We start from the raw sequence: 17,010 nt of genomic DNA, 5'->3' as shown, positions 1-17,010 counted from the left end.
ACTAGCAAAGGCCTTTGCTAGTAAACTTTCCGATGGAGGGGGCTGCCGAGGACGTCAACCCCATCAGTGAGAACAATCAGCCTGCTGTCCTCGGAGAATACCTTCTACAGGTATGTAGCATTCGCTTTACACCAACAAGCAGGGGGGCACCGGATCTCGCCCTCTGTCAGGAAGCCGTCCAGATGTGGCTTTGGGCTCGCCGTCACGGCATGTTTCTCCAAGCCATTTATCTGGCAGGCGTAAACAGTCTGGCCGACAGGTTGAGCAGGATAATGCAACCTCACGAGTGGTCACTGAACATGGGCGTAGTCCGCAAGATCTTCCGAGCGTGGGGCACCCCCTTGGTGGATCTTTTTGCCACACAGATCAATCACAAGGTCCCTCAGATCTGTTCCAGGCTTCAGGCCCACGACAGAGTAGCGTAGGATGCCTTTCTCCTACATTGGGGACAGGCCTTCTGTATGCATATCCTCCCATACCTCTAGTAGGGAAGACTTTGCTGAAACTCAAGCAAGACTGCGGAACCATGATCCTGATTGCACCCTTCTGGCCACGTCAGATTTGGTTCCCTCTTCTTCTGGAGTTGTCCTCCAAAGAACCGTGGAGATTGGAGTGATTTCCAACCCTCAGAACGAGGGGTTGCTTCTACATCCCAACCTCCAGTCTCTGGCTCTCACGGCCTGGATGTTGAGAGCTTAGAATTTGCCTCCTTGGGTCTTTCAGAGGCTGTCTCCTGAGTCTTGCTTGCTTCCAGAAGAGATTCCACGAAGAGGTGTTACTCTTTCAAATGGAGGAGGTTTGCTATCTGGTGTGACAGCAAGGCCCTAGATACTCACTCTTGTCCTACACAGACCCTACTTAAATACCTTCTACACTTGTCAGAGTCTGGTCTTAAGACCAACTCCGTAAGAGTTCACCTTAGTGCGATTTAGTTCTTTTTATCACCGTGTAGAGGGTAAGCCTATCTCTGGACAGCCTTTAGTTGTTCGCTTCATGAGAGGTTTGCTTTTGTCAAAGCCCCCTGTCAAACCTCCACCAGTGTCATGGGATCTCAACGTCGTTCTCACCCAGCTGGTGAAAGCTCCTATTGAGCCACTGAATTCCTGCCATCTGAAGTACTTGACCTGGAAGGTCATTTTCTTAGTGTCTTTCTTCACCTCATAGGGTCAGTGAGCTTCAGGCTTTGGTAGTACATGCACCTTATATCAAATTTCAGCATAACAGAGTAGTCCTCCACACGCACCCTAAGTTCCTGCCAAAGGTGGTCCGGGTTCCATCTGATCCAGTCAATTGTCTTGCCAACATTCTTTCCCCATCCTCATACCCGCCCTGGTGAAAACAGTTTGCATACCTTGGACTGCAAGATAGCATTGGCCTTTTACTTGGAGCGGACAAAGCCCTTCAGACAGTCCGCCCAGTTGTTTGTTTCTTTCAATCCCAACAGAAGGGGGGGAGTCGCCATCGGAAAACGCACAATCTCCAATTGGCTAGCAGATATATTTCCTTCACTTATGCCCAAGCTGGGCTGTCTTTAGAGGGCCATGTCATGACTCATAATGTTAGAGCCATGGCTGTGTCAGTGGCTCACTTAGTCAGCCTCCATTGAGATTTGCAAGGCTGCAACGTGGTCATCAGTCCACACATTCACATCTCACTACTGCCTTCAGCAGGATACCCGACGCGACAGTCGGTTTGGGCAGATGGTGCTGCAGAATCTGTTTGGGGTTTAGAATCCAACTCCACCCCCCTAGACCCATTTTTGTTCTGTTCCAGGCTGCATTCTGTTAGTTGTTTATGGTTTCAGGTCAATCTATGTATGTCCTTGCCGTTGCGAGGCCCAATTGGCCAATGTTCATTGTTTTGAGTGAGCATGGTTGCTAGGGATATCCCACATGTGAGAACAAGCAGCCTGCTTGTCCTCGGAGAAAGTGAAGATACTTACCTGTAGCAGGTTTTCTCCGAGGACAACAGGCTGATTGTTCTCACAAACCCACCCTCCTCCCCTTTGGAGATGTTCTTGTTGTTTGTTGCTTCTATGTTTTTTGATTAAATTGAGGAAGCACGCTCACGCAACGGGCGGGAAGTCATCCGCGCATGCGCGGTGTATGCAATTCGCGCGCTAGAAGACTCTAGCAAAACTTGTTTTTATTTTGCTGGCAAAATGCCGGTTCCTGGGCCAACGTGGACGTCGACCCACATGTGAGAACAATCAACCTGCTGTCCTCGGAGAATACCTGCTACAGGTAAGTATCTTTGCTTTTCATAAAACTATCTCTGTGCAGCAGTACAGAGATAACTTTCCCTTTTTGTTTTGGCAGGTCAGATGTGGAGGCCTTAAAACGTGACCTGCAGGGGCTCTCTGAGCGCTACTCACAGAAGTGCCTTGAAATTAATGCCTTGACACAAACTGCCGAAGAAAGAGATCGGATGCTATTAAAATGCCAGCAGGAAGGACGAGAACTGCTGCGGCAGAATCAGGTGAGATACTTCATCCACTTTTCACATGTCTGGCCCCAGGAGCATTAAAAATTAAGAAAGAGGTGCAGGAGTGGAAGTATAGTACTTTGGTGCCAGTCAAAACTTTTTTTCATCGTTGATATTTTGATTTAATTTGGTCTTTAGTTTGTTTAATAATATTTTCCTTTTTTTATACCAAATGCCAGTTCTTTGTTCTAGCCAGATTACTTCAGATGCATGAATTATGCTTCCCTACTCAGCAAAGATACCAAGGCTTGCTAAAGTTGCCGTATTTAAGCTGCCCATGTACTGAACAGCACACCAATGTATTCTCTCTCAAGCAGATGGCGAGGAAGCTGATCTGTGCATATGGAAGTTGGTTTTGGTCAAGGACATTTGCTGAAATAGGAGCCCCTGGGGCAGTTGTGCCTTTGGCATCCTCTCCCCATGTTTGGAAGTTTGTACCTAATTTATAGAGATGTGGTAGCCGTGTTAGTCCACTTTTAGAGGTAATCAATAGAAATAGAATAAGATAAAACATAGAAAAGAAAGTAAGATGATACCTTTTTTTTATTGGACTAACTTGATACATTTTTTGATTAGCTTTCGAAGGTAGCCCTTCTTCATCTTATATATGCTGTTACTTATCAAAATTTGCTTATTTTTGATGTGACCAAGAAGGGCTACCTTCGAAAGCTAATCAAAAAATGTATTGTTAGTCCAATAAAAAAAAAGGTATCATCTTATTTTCTTTTCTATGTTGTATTGATTACCTAATTTAGAAATCTGAATTGGCTGGGGTGACATACTTGGCTGTTTTTGTTTGTTTGTTTGTTTTGGGGGGGGGGGGTTCTTCAGTTTCCTGGATTTGAGGCCTGGCTGAGAGCTCTTGTCTGCTGCATGCAGTCTATAAAGATAGTTTTAAAAAACAATTTCTTAGCAGCAGGGCAACAAATCAGTGTTATGTTGGGGGGGGGGGGGGGGGGGGGGTTGCTCCTTTGATACACACATCCTCCAGTGCTAAGCATAAGTGGACCAGGCCTGGCTCACTCTAGTGTGGCTCTTCAAACTGTTAGGAGTTTCATGCCACTGAAAGAAGAGCTTTCAGTGGCCATCAATCCAGGAAGCTTGACTGCCTCTGAGGTACTGAATACAGGCTTGATTAATGGCAGCACAGTGGTGATCAGAATATCTGCAGCAGAAGTGGCAGCCAATCTGGTCAAGAGTGGAGAGGATTAGAGGCTGACTGAATTTCAGTTGGAGTCTGCACATTTAGAGTAGTGAACCATGTTGGATTACTGACACAATGGATGCAAGTTTTAATAGCTGGGAGGCCATTAAAGGGGTTAAGTGGCTCAGGATTGCTGGGAAGAGGCAGAATTCCACTGGTTGATTAACCACTTGGAGACATAGAACATAAAGAAGGCTATCCTGGAATTTGCACTCCTATTTGTGGGCAAGCTTCTGTCTGACAGTGCAACAGTTGTGATTTATGTGAATCACCAGGGCGGTATCAGAAGCCTTCAGAAGGCCATGGATGTAGGTTTGTGGGTAGAGGCAGCTGGAGTTTCTCAGCCACCCACTTAATGGGGGTAGAGAGCATTCATTCAGACTCAACCATCACATCTCAGATTCTACGAAATGGGAGCTGATGGATTGGCTGTTTACCTTCATGTTGAATAGTTGGAGCCTCTCAGCCATGGACCCAATAATGACAGTGCAAAACACATGGTACACTGGTTCTTCAGTCAGAAAATGGTCTGAAGATCTTGGTGCCCTGCTTCTGGTGTTGCCACCATGGGATCTGTTATTTTTTCCATGGTGTTTAGAGGCAGAAATTATCCATTGGTGTTTAGACCATTGAACCCTATGTCGGGGTTATGTTGACTCAGGTACTTTTATTCTCATGGTTCCCTGGCACAAGTATGAAGAAGTAACTCCTCAGTGTACAGCACCAATTGTATTTCATTGTCCCAATAGTCTTCTTGCAGGCCACTAAGTTATCTTTGCATTATCCTACCCAGGCTTCAAACCCTCTGCTCCCATAGGGCCCCTCTTCTAGCTATATCTTCCACCAACCCAGTCTTGCAGTTTCCCACAGTCCTGGCAATACATTAAGGTTCCAACAAAACAGTTAATCTTCCTGGGGCAGATTCTGGCCTCCCTCCACAGGGCTTAACCATTTACAAAGTCCCAACAGCATTCAGCATAACCATTCCTTTGAATTGATTGGGTATTAGCAGTATATAAATTATAACCTGTAACCTGTAGGACTTATACAGCCCCCACACTATCTTTCCATGCTTGTCAAGTAAAAATTAGCAACAGAAAAATATCCAGCTCTGGGGCTTTTCCATCATTGCCACCAGAGCTGGGGGCAGCACCGTGCCTTGCAGTGTTCTTGCACATGCCCCCCCCCCCCCCCCCCCCCCCCCCCCCCCCACTGCCACAGGCAAAAAATATTACACAGTAGCTACACTGGGTGCTACAATCCAGTAATGTTTAGGGACTTCTCAGTTGCTTTTAGTGGTCAGTATCAAACGGGGTTTCTACTCTGGCTCACCGGCCTCTGTTAGGTCATAAGTACATAAGTATTGCCATTCTGGGAAAGACCAAAGGTCCATCAAGCCCAGCATCCTGTTTCCAACAGTGGCCAATCCAGGTCACAAATACCCGGCAAGATCCCAAAAAAGTACAAACCATTTTATGCTGCTTATCCCAGAAATAGTGGATTTTCCCCAAGTCCATTTAATAACGGTCTATGGACTTTTCCTTTAGGAAGCCGTCCAAACCTTTTTTAATCTCCGCTAAGCTAACCACCTTTACCACATTCTCTGGCAACAAATTCCAGAGTTTAATTACATGTTGAGTGAAGAGAACTTTTCTCAGATTCGTTTTAAATTTACTATATTGTAGCTTCATCGCATTCCCCCTAGTCCTAGTATATTTGGAAAGCGTAAACAGACCCTTCACATCTACCTGTTCAACTCCACTCATTATTTTATAGACCTCTATCATATCTCCCTTCAGCCGCCTTTTCTCCAAGCTGAAGAGCCCTAGCCGCTTTAGCCTTTCCTCATAGGGAAGTTGTCCCATCCCCTTTATCATTTTTGTCGCCCTTCTCTGCACCTTTTCTAATTCCACTATATCTTTTTTGAGATGCGGCAACCAGAATTGAACACAGTATTTGAGGTGCAGTCGCACCATGGAACCATACAAAGGCATTATAACATCCTCATTTTTGTTTTCCATTCCTTTCCTAATAATACCTAACATTCTATTTGCTTTCTTAGCCACAGCAGCACACTGAGCAGAAGGTTTCAGCGTATCATCGACACCTAGATCCCTTTCTTGGTCCGTGACTCCTAATGTGGAACCTTGCATGACGTAGCTATAATTCGGGTTCCTCTTTCCCACATGCATCACTTTGCACTTGCTGACATTAAACGTCATCTGCCATTTAGACGCCCAGTCTCCCAGTCTCGTAAGGTCCTCTTGTAATTTTTCACAATCCTTCCACGATTTAATGACTTTGAATAACTTTGTGTCATCAGCAAATTTAATTACCTCACTAGTTACTCCCATCTCTAGGTCATTTATAAATATGTTAAAAAGGCAGCGGTCCCAGCACAGACCCCTGGGGAACCCCACTAACTACCCTTCTCCATTGAGAATACTGACCATTTAACCCTACAGTTTTTAATCCACAATAGAACACTACCTCTTATCCCATGACACTCCAGTTTCCTCTGGAGTCTTTCATAAGGTACTTTGTCAAACGCCTTCTGAAAATCTAGATACACAATATCAACCGGCTCACCTTTATCCATGTGTTTGTTCACCCCTTCAAAGAAATGTAGTAGATTGGTGAGGCAAGATTTCCCTTCACTAAATCCATGTTGACTTTGTCTCATTAATCCATGCTTTTGAATATGCTCTGTAATTTTGTTCTTAATAATAGTCTCTACCATTTTGCCCGGCACAAACGTCAGACTTTCCCAGATCTCCTCTGGAACCTTTTTAAAAAATTGGCGTTACATTGGCCACCCTCCTATCTTCCAGCACTATGCTCGATGTTAAGGATAAATTACATATTTCTAGCAATAGCTCCGCAAGCTCATTTTTCAGTTCTATCAGTACTCTGGGTTATGCTCAGTGGTGTGCTGGAGCAGGCTCTCACAGGCTCTCGAGAGCCGTTTAAGTTTTTAAGAATGTTGGGAGCCGGTTCTCCATGGCTACTTTAACAAATGGATCCCAAAATGTGGGCTTGGGCCCCTCCTGAATTCTCTTTTACTTTGCTGGCGAGAGAGAGACCCCTGTTAACAATTTACCAGCACACCCCTGGATGTGCTCCAGCCTCATTCCTTTCCAGAGCTTCATGTCTCAGCCCTTACTTTGGGGTCCCTTCTTGCCCCAGGTTGGGTAGTCCGTTTACTCTTGGCTGGTCTTTCTGTGAGGGGGGCTTCTTTCCCTGCCCCCTTCTCTGATGGAGCCTTCTTTCTCTGGACTGGGGTGCTCTCCTTTTCCCTGTTTGTCCCTTCTCTCCCCCCCCCCCCCCCACCTCTTAGGGAGCCTAGAGACTCCTTCCTTTCAGATATGCGCCCTATTTTTCACAGAGCACATGCTCCACTCTGCAGAGACCCTCCCAGCATGCTCTGGAACTCCTAGGTACTGCTGCAGGATAAGGAAACTCCCTCGCACTGGACAGGATTCCATTCTGGGTTTCCTTTTTCAAACACTTTCTGAATCTCCTTATCTAAATGGAAGTAGGGTCATGCATAGGGCTGAACTGTCTCTTATACACCCCGGATGTCGGGGCCACCACTTATACACCATACCTAGTGCTCCTAACAGTTCTTTTATACTGATGGGAGACCTACTCAGGAATTCATACAGCTGGAGGATCTGGCTCCATACTGGTTTACAGCCTGGTCCTTGAAAGGGCATGGCTACAAGCAGGAGGCTGTTATCAAGGGGATATCTAAGATCTGTTGGTATGGAGGATGTTTGAGGCCCTTGTATTGACAGTGCCACAGTTTCTCTTGCAACTTCTATTTTATTTGTTTGTTTGTTGCATTTGTATCCCACATTTTCCCACCTATTTGCAGGCTCAATATGGCTTACATTGTTCCGTAATGGCAATCGCCATTCCCGGCATGAGAAATACAAATTGGTATTGCATTACAAATCATAGGTGATAGAGTAAGATTAAGCAGTCAAATATAGAGAATTTATTTTCGGGAAGAGAAATAGAGGTAGTACGTTAAATTTCATTCGTGTCAAAGTAACTGATGCAATCAGGTATAGAGAGTTCGGTATTGTCAGGTCTGGTATAAGTTTCGTTGTCTGGTGTTTAGGATGCTTCTTATCTACTGGTACCTCATTGCTGACTTTGCCTGTACCTGGATTACCCTTCTGCCTGCCGCCTGCTTACTGACTTTTGCCTGCATCTGGATTACTCGCTTGCCTGCCGTCTGCTTACTGACTTTCGCCTGCATCTGGATTACTCGCTTGCCCACCGCCTGCCTACTGACTTTCGCCTGCATCTGGATTACTCTCGACCTGCTGCCTGACTTTCGCCTGTACCTGGATTGCTCTCTTGACCTGCCGCCTGCCTGGCCGATACATTCATCATCCCGCTTCCAGCTCCGTCCCGTAAGTCCTGCAGGCCTGCCCACACCTAGGGGCTCAACCTCTGGGGAACGGCGGTCAGCGCAGGTGAAACCCGGGGTTGTCCAGCTGCCAAGCAGAACCTGGTCCGAGTACCGGGCTCAGCAGCACTCTACTTGGTATAGGAACTCACAAGACTAACAGGCACCATACGTAGGGTGTGTTCTCTGCCCCCATCTGTTGGTAGGGGAGCATAACCATGCATCTTGATTTGACGAAAGGAGATTATCATAAATAATTTCTTACATTTAAGTTTTCAGGCATCCTGGTTAGGATTTTTCAACCCTGAATGGGTGTGAATTAGTGCTGCTTATCCCTAAAATTCAGGCTATTTCATTAGCATTTGTTTGGGTGATGCTCCACTAAACTCAAGGGGATAAATCCTAGCTCCTTTGTTTTTAATTTTCTACATAAATTCTGCTCCCAGTATTGCAGTTGAATTTACTTCCTTTTCTCTCTGCTTGCAGGAGCTGAACAGTCGCCTGTCAGACGAGATTGAGAAGCTACGATCATTCATGGCAAAGCATCATGCCGGTGGTGATGTGTCCCAGAATAGTGACAGAAGCTCCTATGAACTAGAGGCATGAGAACATTTGGTAGCCATTCAGTGAGCAGTGCTAAGGGAATGAGCAGAGCCAAATCCCCCAGAAGTTGATATAGCGGGCTCCTAAAGCATTGATTGTCACAATTTGTGGGCATAGTTTAACCACTATTATGAGAATGTTGATAGAGGAAGCAGTGCACATTATGTGGAGCCAAATGTGTGCTATTGCTTAAGTGCACAACAATGCATGACACATAACCACGTGCTGTACCTGAATATACACCATTTTGATAGCTTGCAGGCCATCTTTAATAACATGGGATCTGTGATACATACCGTAAGACAGTGCACATCATATTAGTTTGATTATGTTCCAAAGGCTGAAATATATTTGGGGGTAAGACAAGAATGAACACAAGTTACAAATCTGCAGTGCTAGTTATACTTACTAACTTGTCAGCAGTTTGCTTAGTGGTTTAGTCTCTAGGGCAGGGGTTCTTAACCCAGTCCTCAAGACACACCCATCCATCCAGTCAGGTTTTCAGAATGCCTACAATGTGCATGCAAATCTTATGCATTTTCAGTCTCCATTATATGCAAATGTATGTCATACATATTCATTGCAGGTATTCTGAAAACCTGACTGGATGGGTGTGTCCTGAGGACTGCTCTAGACTTTGGGAATTGGATTGGTGTGGGCAAGGGGGGAAGGAGAGAGATGTTTACTTTACTCCAGTCCTGGCCCTTAGCCTTGTTTATTGCTGATAATGAGATGTCTTGAAGTGGCATCCTCTCCCCTTACTCTATATGGACAGCCATCACAGTGTTTTACTCCCAGTTGATAAGGAGATGGATAGACATTTAACTGTGCACACAGTATTCAGCCTGTAGATTCTGCTGGTAGTTTTATCTTCCGCTTAGGGGCTGTGATCACAGCCTGTTAGACTGGTGGTCTGAGATTCAAAACTCTGTCTCCACAAAGTGCTTTAACGTTGCTGCTTGGCCAAAGGGCAGACTTTGTACAGCGTGTAGCTGTTCTGAGGGAAAAGAACAACAAAAAGAGAGTCCAAATCTCCCGCAAAAACACACAAAACAACAAGAAAAGCAGAAGAAACCCCCCAAAAAGACCAAACTGAAACCACAGATGGTAAGAGCACCAAAAGAAGTTTTATTGGGACCCTACACAGTCCGTGTTTCGGCTGAGAAGGCCTTCCTCAGGGGTCTAAAACAAAATATAACATATATAATATAAACACATCTAAAATTGTTCCATACAATATTCTATATATGATGCGTAATGGTGACATTAAAATTAAAACCATAAAAATCTAAAAACATATATCACACACAAATCATTATAAAACATAAGAGATAAATGAGGATACAGCATTTGAAATAATCCATCTGTACAACCTTTATATGTATTCACTTATGCAGTAGGTGTTATTATTCAATCATTTTTAGGTTCATTTTGTTTTTTCTTTTCATTTTTTCTTTTTATCATTTTTCATCACATATTAATTCATCACATTAATTATTTGGCTTTGGAGGTTGAATTGACATTTCCACATTATCATTTATTTACATTATATATTTTTAATCATATGTCTGAATATACATATTCCTGTATGTGGCTCTGGGAGTTTGAAATAGTATTACCATTACCATATTTATACGGTTTTTGCTTATATATTATATGTATTTTAGTCTTTATTGCTATTCGTATTCTGGATTATTTCAAATGCTGCATCCTCATTTGTCTCTTATCTTTTATAATGATTTGTGATATTATATGTTTTTAGATTTTTATGGTTTTAATTTTAATGTCACCGTTACGTATCATATATAGAATATTGTTATATTATATATGTTATTATATTATATGTTATATTTTGTTTTGTTTTAGACCCCTGAGGAAGGCCTTTTCAGCCGAAACACAGACTGTGTAGGGTCCAAATAAAACCTTCTTTTGGTGCTCTTACCATCTGTGGTTTCAGTCTGGTCTTTTGGGGGGGTTTCTTCCGCTTTTCTTGCAGTTCTGAGGGAGCCAGGATATGGCTTTAACAGTACTAGAGTGTGTCTTGATTTTTTTTTTCCTTTTTTGCCTTTGTATTTTCTCCTCTTCTGTTTTGTTGTGCCTTGCCTTCTCCCACTGGGGTTTCCCAGGTCCTACTGAGAGTGAAGGAGAATGAACTGCAATACCTGAAGCAGGAGGTTGGCTGCCTGAGGGAGGAACTGCAAACTATGCAAAATGTATGTGAGATGAGCTGAATTTCTTTGCCTGGGAAATGAGGGTGTCTCCTTTTGGGGCCAGAACTGGAAATAAAAGGGATACAAGAAGGCATAGGAATTGATAAGACTATAGTAGGAAAACAGTGGATTAAGTGAACAGTGGCTAGAGGTTGACCGAATTTCAGTTTTGGGACCGAAACAGGCCCAAAATTCATGTTCAGCCTTGTTTCGGTTCAGCCAAAAATGCTGATGTATATTTGGCTGAAACCGAAATCATGCTACTTGGGACTGCCTCTGGAGATTACAGCAGCCATTCTGAGACTGGAATTGGCATTGGCAGGTGCAAATGAGTATCACTCCTGCCCCCCACTAGCCACAAATGACACGCTGCTGCCGCTGCGCCTACAGCTGGGCCCAGGAGGGGGATGGAGTGGGTGCTGTTTTGGTGGGGGGAGGGCTTTGTTTTACATATCTGTTTCAGCTGAAATCATAATTCCTCAGCGTCCCTCTAGAGTGACACAGATGGATTATGCACTCCTACCAGCAGATGGAGACTGAGAATACACTGAACTTCAAGACACTATATGTGGGCTGTGCAGTCCCTTGGAATTCAGTCTGTTCTCAGTTTCAGCAGGTGTTAGCAGTGATAAGTTTGTGCAGTTCTTTTTCTCTCTGAAAAAAAAAAGGGCATATTGACTAAATTTTGTTTGAGCAAGACCTTGGCAAGAGGAGACTTCTTGGTTTCTTTACTTTGTTTTCAAAATAACAAAAGAAACGAAGTAAATACAGGCTACGCTTCTTCCTGCTTGCTGGACTGGGGTTTGAGGCCCGTGGGGTGAGGGGTTCTGTTTTCCCTGGTGTGTACACTTGGGTGGCTGGGTCCCTCCCTCCCCCCCCCCCCCTTCTCTCGAAGTGGTCTCTTTGCTACCCTTGCTGTTTCTTTCCTTGGCTGGCCTCTTCTGCCACGGGCCAGACAGGCAGCCTTGAGATAGAGATCTGCCTGCAGCGCTGTCTTGGAGAGTCTCACGGGGCTGGTCGGGTTAGTCGTGTGGTATTTTTGGAATCAGGTGATGGCGGCTCTGTGTTTGAAGCACTTCCCGTTTTGTCATCGCCGCGGGTTGGATGCTGCAGGAAGTTGTTGCTTTTGCATGAGCAGGCTGGCCTCCCTTCCTGCGTCGGTGTCTTCGGGGGGGGAGGGGGGGAGAGAGCTTCAAGATGCAGGTAATGGTGGCAGCTCCAGTTTTGGCAGGAACCGCTGCCAGTTTGGATTCTTTGCTGGCACTGGAGCTTCCCTGCGGCTCGAGCCTGTGGTTTCTGGGGACCACAGTTTTAGCCTCAGTGCAGCCTGAGCCCTCAAGAGTTGATTTTTCTCCAGACTTTGTGCTGGCTATTAATAGGGCATACTGCCAGCATTAGGAAGTAGCAGCAGACTGGTCTCTTTCGCAGGGTCTTGCCTGCCCCACCCCCTCCCCCCCAGCTTCGGAATCTGCCGCTAAACAGCGTTGCATGGATTGGGGCTGGATCTTTCCATTCTGATGAAGAGGGCAATTTGCTTCTGGATGTCTTGGGATCAGGCTGCACAGGAGGGACCCTTGGTCGGAGGAGGTAATTACTGGGAGGATATGTTTGGACACCCATTTTTAGCGAGATGAACTTCCGGAACTCATTGCTCAAGTTTCTGTGGTGGTAAGATTTGAAGATGCTCCTAAGGAAGCACCCAGAACGGTGCTTTGTTAGAGGCACCAGGACATTAGAGATGTTGTTCAGACTCAGTGGAAGGTTCTGGATGCTCTTTTCCATCTGGCCCGTTCTATGGTGCCGCTCTATCCTATTCCAGAAGCTGACCTGGAGTCCTTGAGGCCTCCGGTCGTGGATGCGTTCGTCGCTGCAGTGATTAAGAATACGGTTCGTATGGACAGCGACACGGCTTTGAAGGATCCTCAGGACCGGCGTCTGGAGGCCTTACTCAAACAGAGCTTTGTGGTGGTTTTAGCAGTGCAGATGGCCATTTGTGGCTGTTTGGGGGCTCATGCATGCTTCCACTGGGCTGAACATATGCTGGACAGACATGCTGATGACTGGGCTCTTGTGAATCAGAAGGTCGATAAGATTGAGATGGGGATCCTTTTTTTTTTTTGCTGTTGTATGCACTTTATGATTTGATCTGGTCCTTGGCTAAGTCCATGCCTGGAACAAACTCCCTGAGCCCATACGTCGTGCCCCCTCCCTACCCATCTTCAAATCAATGCTCAAAGCCCACCTCTTCAGTGTCGCCTTCGGCACCTAATCACTACACCTCCTCTCAGAAAACTTATCTACCCCAACTTGACATTTCGTCCTTTAGATTGTAAGCTCTTCCGAGCAGGGACCGTCCTTATTGTTAATTTGTACAGCGCTGCGTAACCCTAGTAGCGCTCTAGAAATGTTAAGTAGTAGTAGTAGTAGTACATGGGGGACCCTGTGATTGCGAGGCTGGTTGACCGATGCAGCTTTCATGTCTAAGCTGAGTAAGTTTCCCTTTCGGGGTTCTCTCCTTTTTGGGGAGGAGTTAGACAAGTTGGTCAAGAGTTTAGGGAAAACTAAGGTCCTGAGATTGAGGCGCTGTTGGCGGCTCACGTTGCGGAGGAGGACAACGTCCAGGCGGACTTCCTGAATCAACATCTTCTTGATCCCAGAGACTGGAATCACAATCTGGATGTCTTTGATCCCATTGTGTGCAGGTGTGGGGGATTCTTGTTATGGATCTCATGGCAACCATTTGCAACACCAAGGTATGCCCGTTTCTTCAGCCTAAGGCTAGACGGTGTAATGACAGGGCTGGGTGAGCTGGCCCAGTCTTGGCCTAAATGTGTTTCTACTGTGGTCCCTGGTGAGTGGGGTCATTCGCAGGATCACGACCCAGTGGTGCTGGTGGTGCCTGATTGGCCACAGAGGCCCTGGTATATGGATCTTGTTCAGCTGCTGGTGGAGGAGCCTCTGTCTTCCAGTGTCTCGGGGCCTTCTGGCTCAGGCACAGGTGGAGAACCTGGTTCGCTCTTGCTTACAGCATGGCTCTTGAACGGGCGCATTTGAGGTTTCATGGTTACGCTTCCTCTGTTATCTCCACTCATTTGGATGGAAAGTTGCTTGCGGTTCATTTGGATGTACAGTGTTTCCTTTAGGTTGGTTTTGTTTGCTTCGTCTCCTCATCAGTGGATCTTAACCTTGTGCTGTCTGTGTGGGTTTCTGCTCTGTTTGAGCCCCTATCAAGTTCCTCGCTTTAGGATCTTACTCTGAAGACTATTTCTGATGGCATTGACTTTGGCTCGGCGGATTTTGAAGCTTCAGGCCCTTTCTTGTAGTGCCTTTTTTGACGCTGGTCTTGGACAAGGTGGAGCTCCGGGTGGTGCCATCTTTTCTTTCCAAGGTGGTTTTGCCATTCTATCTCAGTGGTTCTTCCTGTGCTCGGGGACAACTCAGATACGCTGGAGCAGTGGTGTCTCTATACTTTGGATCTCGGGAGGGTGCTTAAGCATTGTTTAGGGTTTTTGACACATAGACAGGCTTTCTGTATTGATTGGTGGAACTTGCAGGGGGGGGGGGCTACCTCTAAGGCAACCGTTCCTCGGTGAATCAAAGAGGCAATTCCATCTGCCTATGTTCTCCATGGAAGACTGGTTCTGGAGTTCTTACGGACTCATTCAACCAGGGCTCAGGCTTTGTCTTGGGCGGAGCATTCTTTGATTGCACCTATCTTGTATTTGTAAGGCAACTGTTTGATGTTCTCTGCATTCTTTTGCATGGGATCACCATCTGGACGTCCACACTCGGCAGGATGCTGTCTTTGGGGCTCGGACGTTGGTATGCGGGCTTCGGGGTCCCGCCTGTGAAGTTACTACTTTGGTACTTCCTATTTGTGCCAGTCTACAGGTACACTGGGGAAGAAGAAATTAGGTCTTACCTGCTAATTTGCTTTCCTTTAGTCCCTCTAGACTGGCACAGAAGCCGCCCAGTTTCTGGATTCTGTCTCAGATTGTCAGCGTGTTTGTGAGAGGGAGTAGCAGAATGGAAAGAAGAATTTACCTTACCTACAACCAACCCCCCCCCCCCCACCCTCCCCTCCAAATTCATGGCACAGAGGTTGTTCTGTTTGGGTGCTGCCTCTTTGTCGGTATGGCCATAGGCATACTCTATGGTGTGTTCTACCTGGCAAAGGCAGCCCTATTGGGGCTTTGGTCCTTGTTTTCAGGCTGTCCTTCAGCAGCACTGGTGTTCATCAGCCTTGGCAGCAGCACAGCAGGAAGATGGGAGTTCATCAGTGCAGCATAGTTTGCCTGTACATTGGTTGTCTCCTCTTGCGTCCAGGTCTTGTTTGTTGGCTGTTTTCTACTTTGCTATTTGTAGATATACAGTATCTTGAAGATCAGAGTGTTCTCTGTCTCCATCTGCTGGTAGGAATGCATAAACCATCTGTTCCTGTCTAGAGGAACTAAAAAAAAAGCAAATTAGCAGGTAAGACCTAATTTCTCCATCCTGGTTTTAGTCAGGCTCTATAGTAGGCCCTGCCAGGTAATGGTGCTGTAGAGTTCCACAAGCATGAAGGAGGCATTTTGTTGTATGCTGCATCAGTGAATGCTGGATGCAATTAGAGACCCTGCCTTCTCTGAGGACAAGCAGGTTACATTATCACATGTGGGTGACGTCTTCCAGCACAGAAAGCTTGAAATAGCGAACTACAGCTTTAAGACGCATGCCAGTGTCCCCACTTCGCATGCAAGAATGCCTTCCCACCCACCACAAGAGAATGGTACCAGCAGTCTTCTCTCATCTGCTGTGAGGAGAAGACACTGTTTCGCAGCTCCCTTTCTGCATCTGGTGTGGTTCTTTATTTTTCACAGCTTTTCATGCCTTCCCAGTGGGATTTTTAATTGTGTTCTTTATTTTGGGGCTTTTTTCCATTTATCCATTATAGGTTTAGTTTGTCTTTCCCCACTTTTAAAAAGGCCAAACATTTTCTCTTTGAGCCTCTAGACGAAGGCCAAGAACACAGCTGAAAGGGGTAGGCTCAATCCCCAGGCACTGGAGACACCAAGAATCAGTGTCTTTACCAGAGATAGACCTATTGCACTGGGCACAGTGCTTAAAGCCAGTGAGAACCTTCGATGACATGGAAGGTAAAATAGCCGTGGCCAAATCAAACAACTTAGTGGTGACCTTAAAAAGGAGCAGATTACCAAGAAAACAAGTAAGAACGAGAGCCCAATGATCTCATGAGTGCCTAATGAGCACGGAAAAATAAATTCCATGCTTATTAGGTCCTCTTAGACATGATATCCAATTGTGCTCTTGTCCTTACTTGTTTTCTTGATGATTTGCCCCTTTTTAAGGTCCCCAGAGAAGCATCAGCACTGGGAGGACTACTCTCCCTTCATTGTGGATGACAGACATCAAGTGAAGGCCAAGAAGCATTGGGATTGATCCCCCTCGACGCATGGTACCAGGGCACCAAGGGATCCAGCATGGTACCAGGGCACCAAGGGATCCAGTCCTGAAGAAGCATTGGCACAGGGGAGGACTGCTCTCCCTCCATTGTGGAGGTGCTGACGTGTGGGTTTCCATGCAGCCAGGACCAGGCATCCGCATTGACCCCAAAGGTTCAGCATGCTGCTTTCCACTCGATGCCTCGGCCTTCCCCAACATCGGCCCTCAATGAGTGCATCTGGGGCATTCTTCAGCAGAGTGCATTGGCAGGTCTCCAGCCCCAGTGCTGCATGTGGTACTGGTGTCGACAGCTGCCCGTGCTGGCACCCCCTCAACATTGTTGGAGGAAGCTTCACTGGAGTTGAGGATGGAATCTGCGCCTAGATGTCCCTCCAGGTAAGGATGTGTTTCCTCTTATCTCGAGGCAGGCTCGGTCTCAGCCCTCCCATGAGGATTATTTTGCTACTACCAATGAGGAGCACTCATGGGCGTCTGATAAGGATTCTATGCACTTCTTGAAGGAGGAGTCGTGTGGAATCCTTTCTGACCCCTCCCTCCTGAGGAAAGGGGGAAGTCTCCCATCTGAGTGCCTTTTTTTCCCAAGATTTATAGGGGAAATGGCAGTTGCCGTTCTAATTTGGAGACAG

General features: G+C 46.1%; 1 protein-coding gene across 1 annotated transcript in view; it reads left to right on the top strand.

The window, feature by feature from the left end:
• The window catches only part of LOC115458929 (TRIO and F-actin-binding protein-like), a 110,742-nt gene that overhangs the window by 70,863 nt on the left and 22,869 nt on the right, over positions 1 to 17,010 (top strand). The window contains exons 5-7 of the mRNA XM_030188784.1: positions 2,319 to 2,478; positions 8,595 to 8,708; positions 10,838 to 10,924. Coding sequence (XP_030044644.1) covers positions 2,319 to 2,478; positions 8,595 to 8,708; positions 10,838 to 10,924 — 361 coding nt within the window. The remainder of the gene's footprint in view (positions 1 to 2,318; positions 2,479 to 8,594; positions 8,709 to 10,837; positions 10,925 to 17,010) is intronic.

This window comes from Microcaecilia unicolor, unplaced genomic scaffold (assembly GCF_901765095.1).
Source record: "Microcaecilia unicolor unplaced genomic scaffold, aMicUni1.1, whole genome shotgun sequence".
In the NCBI taxonomy this organism is placed as follows: domain Eukaryota; kingdom Metazoa; phylum Chordata; class Amphibia; order Gymnophiona; family Siphonopidae; genus Microcaecilia; species Microcaecilia unicolor.
The sequence above is the reverse complement of the archived record's forward strand: the minus strand, read 5'-3'. Positions and strand labels throughout refer to the sequence as shown.